This window comes from Leopardus geoffroyi, chromosome E3 (genome assembly GCF_018350155.1).
Source record: "Leopardus geoffroyi isolate Oge1 chromosome E3, O.geoffroyi_Oge1_pat1.0, whole genome shotgun sequence".
Classification (NCBI taxonomy): Eukaryota; Metazoa; Chordata; class Mammalia; order Carnivora; family Felidae; genus Leopardus; species Leopardus geoffroyi.
The window spans coordinates 1,719,210-1,738,188 of record NC_059340.1 but is presented as its reverse complement, the minus strand read 5'-3'; the positions used below and the strand labels follow the sequence as shown (position 1 = coordinate 1,738,188).

The 18,979-nt window shown below is 57.0% G+C and overlaps 1 protein-coding gene across 7 annotated transcripts in view; it reads left to right on the top strand.

The window, feature by feature from the left end:
* SNX8 (sorting nexin 8) overlaps nucleotides 1-18,218 on the top strand; it is a 68,902-nt gene extending 50,684 nt beyond the window's left edge. For 4 of the 7 annotated variants that reach the window (XM_045462021.1, XM_045462017.1, XM_045462018.1 and 1 more), the window contains exons 2-11: nucleotides 3,862-4,052; nucleotides 7,263-7,380; nucleotides 7,648-7,769; nucleotides 9,619-9,699; nucleotides 10,827-10,987; nucleotides 11,494-11,626; nucleotides 14,371-14,439; nucleotides 15,974-16,123; nucleotides 16,522-16,671; nucleotides 18,053-18,218. In XM_045462021.1, the coding sequence (XP_045317977.1) occupies nucleotides 3,912-4,052; nucleotides 7,263-7,380; nucleotides 7,648-7,769; nucleotides 9,619-9,699; nucleotides 10,827-10,987; nucleotides 11,494-11,626; nucleotides 14,371-14,439; nucleotides 15,974-16,123; nucleotides 16,522-16,671; nucleotides 18,053-18,163 (1,236 nt within the window). In that variant the 5' untranslated portion in view covers nucleotides 3,862-3,911 and the 3' untranslated portion in view covers nucleotides 18,164-18,218. Of the gene's footprint in view, nucleotides 1-3,460; nucleotides 3,590-3,861; nucleotides 4,053-7,262; nucleotides 7,381-7,647; nucleotides 7,770-9,618; nucleotides 9,700-10,826; nucleotides 10,988-11,493; nucleotides 11,627-14,370; nucleotides 14,440-15,973; nucleotides 16,124-16,521; nucleotides 16,672-18,052 lie in introns of those variants that run through there. The other 3 variants (XM_045462016.1, XM_045462015.1, XM_045462019.1) reach the window with 3 other exon arrangements.
* The last annotated feature ends 761 nt before the right edge of the window (nucleotides 18,219-18,979 follow it).

Genomic DNA, 18,979 nt, shown 5'->3' with positions numbered 1-18,979 from the left:
TTCCCTTTTCTTATGACAACTGCAGCCATACTGGAGGAAGGGCCTCCCTACTCCAGTATAACCTCAATTTCGCTAATTATTGCATCAATAAATGTGCCCGGGATTGCCACAGACCTTCAGTTCCCAGTGTCCTCAAAGAGCTGGTTCTGACCATTTTTGCTTCTGTAGAAGAGAGGACTCCTCCACTTACTGATGTTGCCTACCTTTTATATTTAAGGCGTGTAGAATTGTCATTACCTGCCATACAGTTCACTCATTTAAGGTGTACGATACAGCGTCGTTGGTGTGTTCACGGGGTCGTGCACCCATCGCCACGATCACCTCTGGAGCGTTTTATCGTCTCCCCGAGAAACCCCCTATTTTCCATTAGTCACTGCTCATTTCTCCAGGCGTTGCCCCCCCTGTCCCCAGCTCCAGGCAGGCATCCGTTTGCTTTGTTTCTGTCGTTTGCCTCTTCTGGAGATTTCCTGTGGACGGACTCATCCCCTGCATGGATTAGTTCACTTCCCCTGAGGTTTTCAAGGTTTACCCATCTTGTAGTGTGAACCTGTCCTTCATTCCTTTCCACGGCGGAAGGAGTCTGTTGTATGGATGAACCACTTTTATTTATCCCCTCACCGTTGATGGGCGCTTGGGGTTCTCCACTCCTTGGCTCTCACACCTGGTGCTGCTGTGGGCATTTGTCTCCAGGTCTCTGTGTGGGCACACGTTTTCATCTGGCTTGGGTGTATTTCCAGGAGGGGAGCTGCTGGGTCATATAGCGGCTCCGCCTCTGACACCGAGGAAGTGGCCGACTGTTTTTGCCTCGCGTAAGCCTCTGCCAGCATGAGCGAGACTTTTCTGCACCCTTGCCAATGCTCACTGGTCTTTTTCTTTTTTTAATTAGAGCCGTCACAGTGGGTGGTATCTCACTGTGGCTGTGATTTGCATTTCCGTGCCGGTTAATGGTGTTGAGAATCTTTTTATGTGCTTACTGGCCACTGGTATATCTTTGGAGGGATGTGTATGCAAATGGTTTGCCCATTTTAAAATTGGGTTATTTCTCTCTCTGTCTCTCTCTTTTTTTTTCTAGTGCGTTGTAAGAGTTCTTTGTATATTTCAAATACCAGTACCTTCTCAGATACATGATCTGCAAATCTTTTCTCTGATAAAAATGTTCCTTCTCCATTACCTTCTAACTTGATTATTTCCTGTTTTTCCACATATTCTGTGCTCTAGTTACCTAAGACTTTCTTTTCCCCCCAGACATGCTACCTTTCACTCGTGAAAGTGTAGTAAATATCAGTAAATAGTCATTCAGCCAGCTTTCCTTCAGTGCCCTTCTAAGTGCCAGGCTTCCCCACAGCCAGCATGCATCCAGAGCAAAGCTGAGGGCGTCTGTGCCCCCCGAGTTTGTGTCCTGGTGCTGTGTCTGGGCCCCCTGGCTCATTACCTGGGTGCTATTAAAGTTAAGTCACGGTGTATTCCAGTTCGCCCTGGAGTTTGGATCCTCATAGATTGCGCCCGGCAGTGGGAACACTTGGTAGCCACGAGCTGAATGGGTACTGCTGAGCCCAGTGTCTCTGTGTTGTTCGTCACTCATTTGAGTGAGTACTTGAGACGCACGTGCTGTCTCGTTGACCCAGGCCATGTGTGGTCCCTGGAGACTGGGTCAGCGCAGTTCTAAGGCCACCAGAATAGTTTCACATGGAAAGGGGCTGCGTTTTAGGATGGGAGAACAGGTACTGTCTGAAGCTGTGGTCTCCACATTTTGGCCATTAAGATATTGGGGACTCTTGATGTACACATACCTCATACACATATATACACATGTACACACATTCATGCAATATACGCACACCATGTACGTATATGGTCGTGCACGCGCTCACTACTCACACTTTTATACACACACTTGCAAATACACACCTGTACACATGTACACCCCTGTATATACACATACACACTCATGTACATGTGCATTGATACACATACAGACTCATGTATGTATATACTCATACACACTAATGTACACATACGTACACACCCATGTACACACACACTCACATGCTTATATACAGACACTTGCACATACACTTGAACACATGTACATCTCCCCATCTACACATACACACTCGTGCACATGTGCATTGATACACATACATACCCATGTGCACATATACACAGTAGTGTATATACACGTACACGCACATGTATGTACCCCCCCATATACACACAAACTCACACACACTCAAGTTCACACACATATACATACCCACATACATATATACTCTTACACACACACACTCAGGTATATACACAGACACACTTGCACACACATTTATACACATGTACACACACACTTGTATACACATATACTTGTGTACATATATTCACCCACTCGTACACACACATACACATTTGCACGTGTAATACACATGCAAGTGTATGCACACATATCTATACACACGTTTTAGTAAGTTACATGGACGCACTACTCTAATATTGTTACATGTGTTATGATATCACAAGAATGTAAGTTTGAAAAGAAGGGAACAAAATGCAAATAGAATTATTAATATTTTCTTCTTGCGCCCTGGTGGATTGTTTTGACCCTAGGATACGTGCCCTCACTTGGGAGCTTACTGCTTGTAGAGCACATAATATTTAGTTTTCGTGTGGGCTTTTTATGAGGCCCTTGGGGTTCCCAAGTAAGCATTAAGGCCTTAGTTTATTTTTTTTCTTAAGCTTTAAGGTCAATTAAAAGCAGCTACGTTTTAAATTCTAAAATGGTGAGTAATTTCAGAGATGAAAGTAATCTGGCCATTAATTCTGTTTAGAATGTAAACCAGAATCTTAAAGTGTTATTTTAAGAAGTAAATCATAAAAAAGCGATATAACCACGTTGTAGAAAATTTTGAAAAAGAAAAAATGTACACTTTGTCGTGGTTACTTATAGCAATAGCAATGTTGATCAGACTCTGACCCCCTCTCACACTATGGGATACCTTTATTACGTATGTAGCGTATGTATGTATATATATGTATTTTAACGTTTGTCTTGAGAGAGCACGAGAGCATGCGTGCTTGGGCAGGGGAGGGCAGAGAGAGGGAGAGAGAATCTCACGCAGACTCCACACTCAGCACAGAGCCCGATGTAGGGCTTGATCCCATGACTCCCATGACCCTGGGATCATAACCTGAGCCGAAACTGAGTCGGACACTCCTCCACCTGAGCCTCCCAGGAGCCCCTATTACAGTTTTTAACTGAAAAGAACTCTTTTTCTTTCAAACTCTATACTAAAAGCCAAACTGACTTTTTCCTGTGACTTCCGTGTTTTTTAGCCTGTAATCTCTCGGACCTGTGTTTTGCTGCTTTGTGAGTGATGTGTAAGGAAGCTGAGGTTTGAGAGCCTAATTCTTTGACTTGTGTGATCAGGAACCGTGGCTCTAAGCAAGATGTGGGTTTTTACCTACGTGGAATTGGAATCATTGCTTTGGCACGTGAAGTCATGCGTGTTCACTGTGGAAACAGCGGGAGAGAGAAATTCTATGGCTCTTAGTCTTAACCTCCTTTTCGACTCTAGAGAAAAGGAGGGCTCTTTTGCACGTAACTTGTGAATAGTTCACTTTCTTTTATTCCCAGGTTGAAAACTAGATCTGACTGGTCCTGGAAAGGGGGGTGTGTTTGCTGATTCACGAGCGGGTGGACGCCTCATGGCGTGGGGACTTTTCAGGGCACAAGCTCCGCGGCCTGAATGAACGGGGGTGATGTGGCCACAGTCCACGTACGAAGCTAGCACGTGGCGGGGGCAGGCCCGCCGTAGCAGCCTCTGCTTCCGAGCAGCCGTTTTTATTGGCCGGTCGCCTTGTCCCCTCCAGACTTGCCAGCGCCCCAGGTCAGCGAGCGGAGGGACCCACACCCCAGTCGAATGCAGATGCCGCAGGGGAACCCGCTGCTGCTTTCGTACACCCTGCAGGAGTTGCTGGCCAGGGACACCGTGCAGGTGGAGCTCATTCCCGAGAAGAAGGGCCTCTTCCTAAAGCATGTGGAATACGAGGTTTCCAGCCAGGTAAGGGGCAGAGCGCGTGCGCATGTGTGTGTGCGTGTGTGTGTGTGTGTGTGTGTGTGTTGGGAGGAGGTGGGGAGGGGCGGGGACACGTTAGGGCAGGGGTATGAGGCGGAGAAGGACCGCAGAGAGTCTGCACTGGGCTTAAAGGTGAGACCCAAAACTCGACACTCAGAGCCAGGGTGCCCAACAGACGTCTTCAGAGCCTGCGTGTGCGTGTCCCTGGGTCCTGTTCTGGCTCAGCCACACCCCTAGCCCAGCCCGCTCCCCTCTTCCCTGCGTCTGGGAGGCTGCTTCGTAGGAGCTCACTCGTCTTCGGAGCACAAGGTGCGGGCACACGTCGGCCTGGGAGTGGTTTTGTAGTAACTGGGAAATCCTGAGGGTAGAGTGGGGGCTTCTGGTGGCGAATCCAGTTTGGAGGGCAGGACTGGTGTGTCCGCCTCATCCCCGCTAAGGACGCCGTCTGCCCTGGTATCCTGCCTGCCGATATCGGGCTTCACGAGGCGTCTGGCACCAGGACTGCGAGTCTGCATGGAGCACACTGATTTCCCTGTCCCTCTGTCTGTCCTCTTTCTAAATCCCGGTGCCGTTAGAATAAATACTGGGGGCGGGTGTGTGTGTCTGTTCTCTTTCTCTATCCCAGTGCTGTTAGGATAAACATTGGCGGGGGGAGGGATTTATTCTTCAGAAACTGAGGAGTAAGTCATCGACAAGCCGACAGCATCCCTGGGTCTTGTGCAGCCCCTCTGTGTTAAGGGGGGGATGTGCAGGGACAGGTAGAGCAGGGCCGCACCGGCAAGAGGGCCGCCCTGGTGACGGGGCCCCGCCACTGTCGGGCTTCGGTCGTCATCCAGGGAGGAAGTGCGTTTTCCGAACCGAACGGCCGTGTGCATGTGCCATGGGAATCCAGAATCACAGGGTGGTTTCTTTCTTTCCTTTTTTTTTTTTTTTTTTAAATGTTTTTATTTATTTTATTTTATTTTATTTTTTTTTAATTTTTTTTTTTTCAACGTTTTATTTATTTTTGGGACAGAGAGAGACAGAGCATGAACGGGGGAGGGGCAGAGAGAGAGGGAGACACAGAATAGGAAACAGGCTCCAGGCTCCGAGCCATCAGCCCAGAGCCTGACGCGGGGCTTGAACTCACGGACCGCGAGATCGTGACCTGGCTGAAGTCGGACGCTCAACCGACTGCGCCACCCAGGCGCCCCTGTTTTTATTTATTTTTGAGAGAGAAGGAGTGAGCAGGGGAGGGGCAGAGAGAGAGGAGAGAAAGAGAATCCCAGGGAGGCTCTGCAGTCAGTGCAGAGTGCTCAAACTCATGAAATGTGAGATCTTAACCGGAGTCGAAATCAAGATGGACGCTTAACTGATTGAGCCACCCAGGTGCCGCTGTATTTTTTGTTTTTTTTTTTAATGTTTTCATTTATTTTTGAGAGAGAGCAGGGGAGGGGCAGAGAGAGAGGGGGACAGAGGATCCAAAGCAGGCTCCAGGCTCTGTGCTGTCAGCACAGAGCCCAATGTGGGGCTCCAGCCCGTGAACCGAGAGATCATGACCTGAGCCAAAGTCGAACGCTGAACCAACTGAGCCACCCGGGCACCCCAGGAATCACAGGGTTTTTGTTTCATGGTGTTTCCAAGCTGCGGTCACCGAGGCCTGTGAGTAAACTTAGTTCTCCCATGCCCGTGGGTGCCATTCCCACAGGTGACGGCACATCAGAGGGGCATGAGGTTGGGCTTCTGGCCCTTTCCGTCTCAGTAATGTAATTCCTTTTTTTTTTTTTTTTTAAATTTTTTTTTTCAACGTTTATTTATTTTTGGGACAGAGAGAGACAGAGCATGAATGGGGGAGGGGCAGAGAGAGAGGGAGACACAGAATCGGAAACAGGCTCCAGGCTCTGAGCCATCAGCCCAGAGCCCGACGCGGGGCTCGAACTCACGGACCACGAGATTGTGACCTGGCTGAAGTCAGACGCTTAACCAACTGCACCACCCAGGCGCCCCTCAGTAATGTAATTCCTTAAGCACGTGTGTCGTCTCGTAAGGAGGCAGCCCTGCCGGGCGGAGGGATCAGCCTGCAGGTGTTCAGGCGGAGGGGCCACGCGTTTTGTCCTGCATCCCGCTTGCCAGAGGCTGGGGCAGATCCAGAGGGGGCGCGACACATGCAGTCCCCAGCACGTGGCACAACTGACTGTGTTTTTCTTCATGTAGCATGTTTAATTTTTTTGTAGACTTTATTTTTAGGTGGTAGTTTTAGATTCACCGCAACATTGAACTGAATGGATAGAGATTTCCCATAATTCCCTGCTCCCCCCCAGACTCTCTCATTATCGGTGTCCCCCAGATGGTGGATTTGTCACAGTCGGTGACCCCACACTGACATGCTGTTATCACCCGGAGTCCATGGTTCACGGGAGGGTCCCTCTGGGTGGGTGCACGTTCTGTGGGTTTGGGCGAACGTGGGACGGCAGGTGTCCACCGTCCCGTGTCTCTTGCGCTGTTCGCTGCCCTAAAAGTCCCCTGTGCTCCCCCTGCTCCTCCCTCCGCCCTGAGCCCAGGCAGCCCCCGTCTTCTGTCTGCGCAGCCCTGCCTCTTCCAGGACGTCCTGTCATTGGAATCACCCGGCCTCTCTCACTCCCCAGTATCATTTACCACCAAGGGCAGCTTGTATACTTCCCAGGCTAGCGGCTCGTGTGCGTCCGTCGCGTGGACCCTTCCAGTAGGTCCGGGTCGCGCCTCTGTCGCGTGGATCCCTCGTGGCGCCCGCGGTTTTATCTGCCACGGGGCAGACGGACTTGCAGTCGGACGTCCGCTCCATCCGCCCCCCTCGTCGGGGCCTGGTCTGCGTCGGCCGCTGGGCCCGGGACGCCGTCGCGCTGGTCGCGCCGGTGTTGGGGCGTGTGTGGGAGGACGGCCCCGGCCCCCAGTGGGGAAGGCCTCCGGTCCGAGCGCTGCCTTTGATGGTGGGGTGGGTGCCGGCTTCGCGGCTGAGCGCTCCGTGAAGACCGCGGTGGGGCTGGACGTGAGGCCCGAGCCGCGCGGCGCCGGGAGGGAGGAGGGCGCCCGTCCTCGCCGTGGAGGCCCCATGAGCGGGGATGAGGCCCCGCGTCGCGCGGGCTCCGTCTCGGGGCGGGGGGGGATGGGAGGGGGGGGAGCGGTGACCCGGGGAGGTTTCCGGCGTCCGGCGTGAGCGCGGGCCCTCTTGTCTTCTAGCGCTTCAGGTCCTCCGTGTACAGACGGTACAACGACTTCGTGGTTTTCCACGAGATGCTGCTGCAGAAGTTCCCCTACCGCATGGTGCCGGCCCTTCCGCCCAAGAGAGTGCTGGGAGGTAGAGCGGGCTCGGGCGGGGGCCGGGGCGCCCGGTGCGAGATGTGCGCAGGAAGGCCGGGGCCAGCTAGGGTGGGTGCCACGGACCCCCTCGTTCCCCACTGGTGGCGCCCAGCGCTCACGCTGGGGACCGGCGAGGGGCGGCTACTGTGGGCTACGACAGAAGGGACCTGGGCTTTCCCGGCATGTTCGTTTCCAGATGGCCGGGGTGGGGGGGGCGGGGGGCGCGGCGCAGGCTGCCGGCCAACCCCTTGCTCTCGGTCTGCAGCCGACCGCGAGTTCATTGAGGCCCGGCGCAGGGCCCTGAGGCGCTTCATTAACCTGGTGGCCCGGCACCCCCCGTTCTCCGAGGACGTGGCCCTCCGGCTCTTCCTGTCCTTCAGTGGCCCGGTGAGTATCACTCTGCTGTGGGTGCGCCCCGAGGCTCCCCGCGTGAGTGGCGTTCCTAAGCGTGCTTGTTCTCCTGCCCTCCTCGTTTGGGGGCCCTCGGGGAGTCTGCTGCCCTCGTGGTGCCAGGAGTGACATCTGCTCTCCTCCCAGATCACGGGGGTGTAACGTTACGAGGCGCCCCTGGCTTTGGCTTGGCAGGATTTTGTGTATCCAGGTAGAGGGTTCTCTGCACGCACCGTGGGCACTGAGGCTCGGTCACAGAGGCTCTGTTTGGGAGGGGTTACGGAAATGCTCCAGACCCCAGATCAGGATGAGCGATTTCTGGGAAGCGAAAAGAGCCACCTTAAGTACCACTGGAAGGCTGAGTTGAGTTATACATTTTCTTAATGTTTATTTTTGAGTGAGAGAGAGAGAGAGAGAGAGCACGCACACAAGGGAGGGGCAGAGAGAGAGGGGAACAGAGGATCCCAAGCAGGCTCCAGGCTCTGAACCTTCAGCACAGAGCCCAACACGGGGCTCCAACTCACGAACCGGGAGATCATGGCCTGAGCCGAAGTTGGACGCTTACCTGACCGAGCCCCCCAGGAGTCCCCTGAGCTGAGTCTTTCTAGTGGAGCTGCAGCATAGACCTGCGTGCCGGGACTGTCTCCACGTGGACGTTAGTTTCAGTTAGAAACCAGGCGGCCGTGGGCGTCCCTCTGCTGTCTTGCAGCATCCTTGTTCACAGTTGTGGAGGAAGTCACTGCCTGGTCCCCAGGGCGGCCGGCTCCGCCTAGGAGGAGGGTGGGGTGGGGGTGGGGCTCCAACACGGTAGCTTTCCCTTCCCCAGGGACCTAGGAGGGGCTCGATCCCACACTCCCTTCCCCTGCAGGAAGATGAGACACACCGAGACCCTCCTTGAGAAGGCCGCTGGCTTTCCCTCTATGCCAGCCAGGGGGTACCTGTCACCTTTGCCTCTTTTATGGGACCTAAAGCAGTCGTTCAGGGGACGTTTCTGTGACTGCCTGCCCTTGAGCTAGGAGTGTGGGCCTCCTGAACGCTGGGTGGACAGGTTCCTTTAGAGCAGGGATCTTCATTGCCACAAGAGGAACGTGGTGGGACGTGGGAGCTATACACGGCTCACGACAGGGGAGGGTGCTGCTAGTCGTGGAGCTGGACGGCGCCCCCATTCTAGAGGCATGAGGCTCCTCTGACCCCTTGTTCTCACACAGGTAGAGTGTCCCTATGGCCTCCTTGACTCTTTCCTCTGGTAAAACGAGAGAATTGGGCCAGATGGTCTTCAGGGCCTCCCTGAAATTCTAGAATTCCTTGACCCACAATCAGCTGCATGTTAGGATCTTTGCCTGTGTTTCCTGTGGCTCTCTGTGGGTCCTTGACGTGGACTGCCACGGAGGCCTGCTGTCAGAGGGCCGGGCTGGGCCCCTGTGTGCTGCCCACCAGCTCTCCCGGGGCTCCGTGGGCCTGGGGCCCGTGGGTCTGTGTGCAGGGAGGAAGAGACCTCGTCTTTGGTCCCTGTGCCCCACGTGGGTGGGACCTAGCAGATGTGACGAGCCCGACAGCAGCACGGACGCCGTCCCTGCCGTGTGCGTGCCGTCTCTGTTTCCTGGAGACAGGTCTCCCCTCTGGAGCTGCTGTTAGGTCAGGCTTTCCTGTCTGTGGACGGCCGTCCTGAAGGTGGAGGTCAGTGGAGAAAAGTCCGGGAAGAGATTCTGGATACTTACATGAGAGCAGATCCGTGGAAACCTGGCTCTCTCGAGGAAGGACTACATCCTGCCTTTCGCTGCCTTACTGGGTCTCGGGCAGACGCTGCTGCGGCTGGTGGATGTGGCGTTTCTGTCTTCTTTCGCAGGACGTGCAGAACAAGTTGAAGGAGTCGGCTCAGTGTGTGGGAGACGAGTTCATGAGCTGCAAGCTGGCTCCTCGGGCCAAGGTACCGCTCCCGCCGCCATACTCGCCCCCCCAACCAGGGCGGCGACCGCGTACCACCTACCGCCCTGGGCCTCCCCCGCGTGCTGGAGACGACACGAAGGCCCGCGGCGCGGTTTTCTCATCGGCTCTCCTTTCAGACAGCGGGTGCGCTGCCCATTTCCCAGATGGGGAGACAGGCTCAGAGAGGCTGTCGTCTGGCAAGGTCCCAGACTTCTGAGCGGCCTGCCTGGACGTGACTGAGGCTTTTTGTGATTCGGGCAGACACTGGCTTCGTCACTAGCTTCTTGGATTTCAGGGGAGTGATTGTCACATTGGTTTATTTTAAAATTTAGCTAGTCTGTTCTTTTTTTCAAAAAGAATTAAGGTAGCTGTTGGCTAGCTTTTTTCCTTTCCTTTTTTAAATTTTTTGATGTTTATTTTGAGAGAGAGCGAGCCAGAGCGATTGGGTGAGGGGCAGAGAGAGGGAGAGAGAGGATCTCAAGCAGGCTCTGCACTGTCAGCACAGAGCCTGGCGTGGGGCTCGATCCCACAGACCGCGAGATCGTGACCTGAGCTGAAACCAAGAGTCGGGAGGCTTAGCTGACTGAACCCCTGGGCGGCCCTCCTTTCTTGTTAAACTGCTTCTCCGTACAGAAATACATGTATCTTACCTTCATTTCATTCCTTAAGCAGCCTGTTTTCTAAGCATTATCTAGTTAATGTTCCGGTAAACGATGGTTAATATTAACAGGTAGTTAACAGTAAAGCTGGTGAGAAGTTGATTCTTGGGGGAAAGTGAGGGCCCGTGGGAAGCCCTGCCTCGAGGGAAGGGTTAGGACTTTGTGATTGTCACTCCGAGCTTGAGGATTAGTACTTGAAGGTTAGTACAGGGGTGTGTTTTGGCAGGACGTCAGTTTGATCCGGCTTCAGCGGACACTAGGGGCCACTCCGCTTCCTGTCCGTGGTGTGTGGGTGATGATGGGCTGTTTCTTTCCTGGACCAGAAGGGAGGCCCAGCGAAGTGCCCCCGTGGCCTGGCGTCTGGGCTCACTGGCTGCTCAGTGGGTACCGTTCTTCCCCTGCCGACGGTCGTCTTTTCCCCAGGGCACTTCACGGCCAGTAACCCACGGCCTTCTCTCCTCCCTGTCAGGACTTCCTCCCAGCCGACATCCAGACTCAGTTCGCCGTCAGCCGGGAGCTCATTCGAAACATCTACAACAGCTTCCACAAGCTTCGCGACCGGGCCGAGCGGATTGCGTCGAGGGCCATCGACAATGCTGCTGACCTCCTCATCTTCGGGAAGGAGCTGAGGCAGGTGCCCCCAGCTCTGCAGGGCTCGGTCAGGTGGGGAGGGGCCTGCCGACGTCCAGGCAGAGGTGCTTGCCCAGAATCCCCTCTCCGTTCTGACCTGGTTCACTTTGGAAAGGGGAAGCAGAGAGTTGGGGAAATGGTCAGTGATGTTAGGAAGAAGGAAACTGAGGCATTCAGGCAGGGAAACGTGGATCCCTCAATACGTGAGTGTGCACCACTGTGTCACACGTGTGTCACATGTATGTCACACGTTCTCCCGAGGTCGGGACTGGATCTGAGAAGGGGTCGATTTCACTTGGAAAAGGACACTGAGGGCTGTTGTCAGCATGACTCCGCCCTCCCCCGCAGGCGCTGGGGGTTGCTGGCCGGGACTGGTCCCGAGGTCTGGGGGAGGGGCTGAGGCCCGGCCTTTCGGACGCACGTCCTGGGTCACGGGTTGTCGTGGCGGACGGCCAGGTCAGCTCCCAGGCCTTGAGTGTCTTGTTGTCCGTCTCTTTTTCCCCTAGTGCTTTAGGGTCCGATACGACCCCGCTCCCCTCCTGGGCCACTCTGCACAGTAGCACGTGGGGGTCCCTGAAACAGGCACTGAAAGGCCTGTCCGTTGAATTTGCACTGCTCGCCGACAAGGCCGCCCAGCAGGTGAGTGAATTTGTTCTCCACGGTGTCCGTTCCGAAGAACATCCTGTACCTGGGGAGAACACGCAGGACATCTTGTCACGTGCACTTCAGAGGTCAGAGTCTGCGGCGAGGGGATTGCCGGGCCCCGCGGGAACTGCACATCCCCGTCAGTTCCGAGCGGCTTCCCGTGAGCCGTTGACTCTGAAGAGGGTTGCTGATGACGAGGACAGATGGGGTCTGATCTTCGGAGGGTTGACTCTGCTGAAATCAGACGCTGTAACTGCCCTGGCAAACGTAATCTCTGACTTCCTCAGATACCTGTGGGTGGACCAAATAGTTTCCGCTGTGCTGTCCCAGCCAGCAAGTATTTGGCCCCTCGGTCACCTAAGAGAACAACGAGTAAGCTGCAGCACCCCGCGAGAGCCCCCTCGTACCCCCCAGATACCCAGTTAGACTCCGGAAATGTTTCCGCCATCCACACAGGTGCGGTGTGGTCGTTGGGGATCGATTGGAAGGTGTGGTGTTCACTGACAGCCGGAAGGGCTCATCTGGGAGCTTTTATGCTGTAAAACTGCTACATGACTTTGAGGGTGAGCATTTGCTGCCCAGTTCTTGGGGAAACGGTCTTTCCCTAACCATCTAAAACCATCTAAAAACGGTAGATGGTTTTAAATAAATTAAAACGATGTACTTGGGAAAGCCTTGCTGCCTCAGACGCAAAGCTCCTTAGTAGCAAGCCGGAGAACACAGTGACGGTGGCCGATCCCCAAGCGTGGAATTGGGGGATTTTCAGGCTTCACGTGGGGCCCTCAGGGGCCCAGGATATGTCTGAGTGTTGAAGAAGGGATCTGATCTTGTTGCGGGTAGGGAAAGTCCCGGGTTTTCTTCCTCTGTGGTTCTGGTGCCTGTGTGTTCCCATTAGAAACTGGTGTTGGCGTTTCTCGGAATTGGTGCCGGGCCCAGTCCGTGTCCAGGTCTGCGTGGCGCCCACATTTCCACCGTGGGGAGGACCGGGCACGTGGTGTTGGAGGTGTGGCCGCGTGGAGAGGGAGCCTGCTCGGTGCGCGGCCGGGGTCTTGTGCTGGGACGTGGCTCAGGTCCCTTTGGTCTCGGGCCTGTTTCTGGTCCGTGAAAAGCAGGGGGCTGGATGAAGTCATTAAAACACTTCTCATTTAACCTGTTGAACTTTCCCCACAGCTGATTGTAAAACGGAAAAGTGAAGTTATCCTGGTTGTGGGGATCCTGGGCCCCAGACAGCTCCTTCTTCAAAGTAGCCTCGTGGCAGGGGTGGGGGTGTGTGTGGGGCGCACCGTGAGCCCCCCGAGGTCACGCAGAACGCGGCGTGGAAATTCCAAACTCTGTCGTCTCCGGTGGTTTCCGACTGAGATTTGGATGCTGGGTTTCTGCGTTTGAAGAGGGCGACGGTTCGGGCTTCTGATGTGCAAGTTCGTAGTTTGAAGTTCCCCCCGGCTCCGAGATTCTCTGATATCTCACGGAGGCTGCTTTGAAATGCGACGTCTGAGGAAGTGCCACTTCCTGAATGTTGCTCTCTGTCCGCGGTGGTTTTCACGGTGAAGTGGAATTAGTGTCGTCTTAATGTGAAAGTGGATCAGAGGCCCATCAGGACTTTGATCCAGCACAGCCGGGGTTCTAGTCACTCTGGCCGTGTGAGCAGAGGCATGCGAGGGAGGGTTTTCCTCACTCTGTCTCCACGCGTCCTGGCTTTGTTCTCTGCAGACTGTGAGGAGATCTGCATCACCGCAGCCCAGCGAGACCGCTGAGACCCAGAGCGGGCCGTTTTCCTGCGGACAGGATGGCGGTGTGGGGTCTCACGCGTTGGGGCATCAGACTAGAACGAGGACCTGGGAGCCAGGGACGCGAGCAGGAGTGACCCTCAGGCCCTCCTACTACCAGACGGGTTGGGGGAGGCTCCATTCTCCTGGGCCCCCCTGCCCACTCAGGAAGGAACGGGGCACCTGTGGATCTCTGGTGTTTTCCTTCCCAGGTTTTAAAAGACTGAGACACTGCTATTTTCCTGTAACCTTACTGGCTGGAATCTTGGCTCTGGGCGCGGGTTGGAGTGGCCTGGAGCCTCTGAGGTCATCGGGCTGGAGTCCTGGGGTTCCCCGAGTCGGCCGCGGAGCGTGGGCCGAAACCGCTGGCTCGCGGTGCGGTGCTCGTAACCCCTTCAGACACGTCCTTCTATTCGCTTCTTCACACCTTCTGCCGCCTTCCGGCGGCACCCTCTACACACTGGGCCTGATGTGCGGTTTATGAGAGGCGCTCTTCATGCTCTGCCACAGCTGGAGCTCTAGAGGTCGTAAAAGGGCTCATCTTCGTGAGGAGCCGGTGCTGCGCCTGGGCGAGGTGCTCGGCAAGTGTTGGGAGCTGAAGGACGTAAGCTGTGCTGTAGCCCTTCAGGACACGTGGCCGTGAGCACAGTGTTAGCATTGGGTGTTCCCAGGAGGCCAGCCTGGCCCCAACTGTGACCGTGGCTTTGGCGGGCCGCGAGGCCCAGTGGTGTTGAGCGGCGAGCGCAAGTGGACGGGTGACCTTGGAGGCCCAGGACGTAGCTCTCGCCTAGCCGCTGGCTTCTCTGGCTCCCCTGCCTTGTGTGGGGGGCTGTCACGTGGGAAGGGGGCTCTTCTGCAGAGCTGGCTGGTGGCCGTGGGGGGAGGGCTGGCTCAGGCCTGCAGATGGGAGGCCGTGGCCGGGCCTCTGGGTCCCGTGGTGCTCGGTGTTGGTCACCCACCCTTGTTTTCTAGGGCAAACAGGAAGAGAATGACGTGGTGGAGAAGTTGAACCTCTTCCTGGATTTGCTGCAGTCCTATAAAGTGAGTCCGGCTGTTCCTTGGCCGGGGACGGAGCTGTTGAGAAGTCTCCCGTGAACTTTCAGGGCTTGACTCCGGGGGAGTGGGAAAAGAGCCGTGAAGCCAGGGCCGAGGAGGGAAGACCGTGGGTGGTTCCGGCTGTGGCCCGGCAGGCGTGCGGACAGGCCTCTGGCTTGCCTTGGTCTGCCCATGGAGGGTGTGTGGGTGTGTGCACATGCACACATACATGTGAGCGTAGGCTCACGTGAGTGCGTGTGTATAGGTGTGTGTGTATGTGTGCATGTGTATGTGAGTGTGCGTGTGTATGAATGTGCATGCATGTGTGCATGCATATGTGTATGTGTGTTCACGTATGTACGTGAACCTGTGCGTGTGTGTGAATGTACCTGAGTGTGAGTGTATGTATGTGTTAGGGTATCTGTGTATATATGTATCTGTGTGTACATGTGAATGTGTATGCACACGCATTAGTATGTGTACCAGTGTACGTGTATGCATGCACACATGTGTATCTGTATGTGTGCACGTACGTATGCACACGTGTGCACGTAGTGTGCATTTTTGCGTGTGTATGCATGCACGCCTATACGTGTGTGCACGTGTGTGTGTGTGAGAGCACGCGTGAGTATGCTAGGTCCTTACAGATACCGTGAGGGGCTGGCCTGGTGCTGAGGGAGCTTGCCCCTTCCACGGGCAGAGATTCCAGGAAGTCTGACTGCAGACTTCCTAACTGTCGCAGCACTGGTGACAGGTTGGATTGCCTGTGAAGCCAGAGAATCCTTGTTGCTGAGCTCAAGGAGAGGGGGCCTAGTACTTTGAGGAATGTTCCGAAGGGATTTGTCTGTTAAGTTGGATGGTAGCCAGGCAGCCTCGAAATCCCAGCACTGGTTCAGTGGCCGATATTTCCCACAAGACTCCTGATTGAGGTTATTTTAGGGCTGCAGGGAAATGCCCTTGCAGCTTCCTTTTGGAGACTGGTCTCTGTGCTGCTGGAGGCACACGGCGTTCTGACACTGGGCTGCGTGACAGGCCGAGGTCCGGCGCTGTCCCGGCGCTCTGGCATCTTGTCTGTGGACAGGCCCTGTCTTCCGTGTGGTTTTGGTTTGTGGTGCCGGCTGGCACTGCGACCCCTCTTGGTTCGACCCTGGGCCTGGCCCCAAGCCGCTCTGTGCCGTGAACACTTCCCGGGCAGGGAAGGAGAGAGTGTGTGCCTGAGCCTTTTCTGAGGCGGGAGGGGCTGGAGTGTGAACGGCGTGGAGGGAGAGGCTCCAGTGTGAATGGCGTGGAGGTGCTCGAGTGTGAACGGTGCGGAGGGAGGGATTCGAATGTGAACGGTGCGGAGGGAGACGCTCACGTGTGAACGGCGCAGAGGGAGAGGCTCGCGTGTGAATGGCGCGGACTCGGAAGCCTGTGTCTGTTGCATAGTCTCCTTCCCGTGCTCCCTTTCACCTGCTGGCTCCCACAGCGGGTGGGGCAGGGGGGACGGCTCCAGGTCCCTTCCCGCTGGGGGCCGAGCACGGTGCACCTCCCTCCACAGGACCTGTGCGAGCGGCACGAGAAGGGCGTGCTGCACAAGCACCAGCGGGCCCTGCACAAGTACAGCCTGATGAAGCGGCAGATGATGAGCGCCACTGTGCAGAGCCGGGAGCCCGACTCCGTGGAGCAGCTGGAGTCCCGCATCGTGGAGGTGGTCCTGGCGCGGGGGGTGGGGGGTGGGGGGAGGGGGCGTGGGCGGCCTGGGTCTGCCCCGCTGGGCTGGGCTGCGCGCCCGGCCTGGTGGCCCCCCGGAGCTGGACTTCCAGCCTGTCCTTGGCTGGCTCCCGTGCTGCCCGGACGTCGCTGCCCTGTGCTGGGGTAGCCGGCGGCGGGAGGGCCGCCCCGCCACGCCCAGAGCGGTGCTTTGTGCTTAACCCAACTGAGCCGCCCAGGCGCCCCCGGACCGGTGCCGTCTGGATGCCCGGTTGGCATGAGTGGCTGGCGTTTCCCTCGGCGGTGGGGCGGGGCGGGGCGCGGGCAGGGCCCGTGTTGGCGCGGTGCCCCGCGGTGCGCGCCAGCCCGGTGCAAGGGCGGCTCCTTCCTGTGCAGCAGGAGAACGCGATCCAGACGATGGAGCTCCGGGGCTACTTCTCCCTGTACTGCCTCCACCAGGAGATGCAGCTGGTCCACGTGTACCTGCCCCTCACCTCCCACATCCTCGGTGCCTTTGTCAACTCTCAGATCCAGGGGCACAAGGAGGTGGGTCTGCCTGCCAGCACCTTTCTGCCTGCAAGTCTGGCACCCTGCAGCTGGCCCTGTAGGGTCACCGGGAAGGGCAGGGAGCTGGGGGGTGAGGGTGGGCATGGGACCTTTCAGCCCACCTTGCTCACATCTGCTAGTCTCACACGGAGTCTGAACTGCAGGGGTGAAGTTGTCCACGCCATTCTCGGGGGAGGGGACGGGACTGTGGGAGACAACGAAGGAAGCATTTCTCTTCTCCCGGAGGAGTTTCAGAGTCGGGGTAAAGCAGAGCGTCCCCCAGAACTGAGTGAGACAAGAGACGGTGGGGAATCAGTCGGAGGAGGCAGGGGGTCGCTTCCTGAAGACCCCTGGTCAGCGTCCTCCAGATGGCGGCTTATAAACGGGGATGAAGCGCTGTGCTTGTCCTGAGGCTTGGCAAGCCGCGCTGACACCTGCCCGGCCCCCGTGACCCAGAGCCGTGTTGCGCTAGCCAGGCTTGGACTCTTTGCTTCTCAGACGGGGCCGGACAGCCTGGAAGGCTGGGTGTCTGCAGGGTTGAGGAAACTTGTAAACGGTTCTCGGGTGGTTCTGCTTTTGCTGGTGCTGCCTTCAGACATCGTGTGTTCCGGGTTCTTTCGACGCCTTTAGTTAGCCCTGGGAGCGCAGTCACCTGCTCAGGGGTCCTTGATGACAGTGGGGGAGCTTGGGCCACAGCTTGTAGAGCCCCGGCTCTGTGCCTGTTGGAGCTCTGCGGCCTTGGTCGTGTCCTTGAACCTCCACGATCACCTGGGGACCCGGAGGGCGATGGGCTGCAAGCAGCTGGGGTCCGGGGCTGTGCTGGGCGCACGGAAGACTACAGCGTCCCTGTCCCCAGGGACCACACTGACCAGTGCGGGTGGGGGGACCATCCTGACTCAGCCAACCGGGGAGGAATGGGCTTCTCCCGGACCGGGAGGATGTGTGTGGAGCCCACATGTGGGGCGGGTATGGTTCTGTCTGGACGGACAGCGCACAGCAGGAGCTCAGGTGTGCAGTCCGTAACACTCGCGGACGACATCTTGGAGGCAGGGTGAGGGGCTAGAAGGTGGAGGTTGTCAGTCCGGCCGGGGGCATTTGTGAATGAGCGTCTCCGTGGGCAGCTCCGTCTGGTCTAGAACCAGTCGTGCCGGAAACACCTGGACAGCTTGTCGTGGTGGACTTCGGATTCCCCTTACGCCAAGCCATCCGAGGCGGAAGGGGATGAGAGCAGGCAGCGGAGGGGCCTGTGGCGCCGGGGGCAGTGACCCGGGTCTCCAGGTGGGCTGTGTCGGGCTTCTAGGGGTTTTGCGGGGAACGGACACACTGGGGCGTGTCGCCGGCTCGTGGCCTGTCTCAACCTGGGACACTCCCTCTTCTCCAGATGAGCAAGGTGTGGAACGACCTGAAGCCCAAACTAAACTGCCTCTTCGCTGGACCCAGCGGCTCCCCGACTCCACCGAGGCTCCCGCAGGACGGCGTGTCTCCTCGCTAGTGCCAGACGCCTGGGGCGGGAGCTCCGGGCGGCCTCACTAAAACCTCTTTCCAAATGGCGTGTTCCTGTTTAATTCCCTCCAGATAGTGGCTGCCCCCCACCCCCCGCGGGGTCCCCGGTGTCTGACTGACCCCCAGGCCCAGTGGGGCCGGGGTTTGGGTGCTCCGCTCGTTGGGAGTGGGGCTGAGGATGTGACCCCAGGCCTCTGAGCATCCACGAGGGCCAGAGGCCATGGGGGTCTGCTCAGCTGTCCTGGGCCCCGCCCGACACTGCACTGTGCCTGAGCCTGGCGGTCAAGAGTTAAGGTTCCCTGGAAAGGTCTTCTCTGATTCCAGGAGGTCAGGGTGGCGAGGATGGCTTCCACCTAGCAGGTGCCTGGGGGCATGTGCAGGGGGCACCCATGAGTTTTGGGGAGTCGGGAGGGTCTGGGTCAGATGACCAGGGACGGGGAGGTTGGAACCCCCGTGTTGGACACGAGGTGGCCGTATCTGATGAACTGGTCAGTGAGGGTGGACTGTGACCTAAGGCCGGCGGGCACTCCGGACGGGTGTGGGTACGGCGGGGCCCCGGGGAGGGGGGTGGGGGTCGCTGGGTGCACAGACGGTGTTCACCTCCAGGAGGCAGGCGTGGGTCGGTACCATGGGGCCCTGGTCTGGACTGGGTCTGGGTAAAGTGTCCTGTGTCCCTCCCTGTCATGTGCCCGTGGTCTGCTGTGTCGGGGACAAAGGTGAAGCGGTGCTTCTGTGGTCTGTCGCCGTGCAGCACCAGCTGTGTCCTCACGGTTGCTTGCAGGCCCCTGTCTTTGGAGGCGGCGGC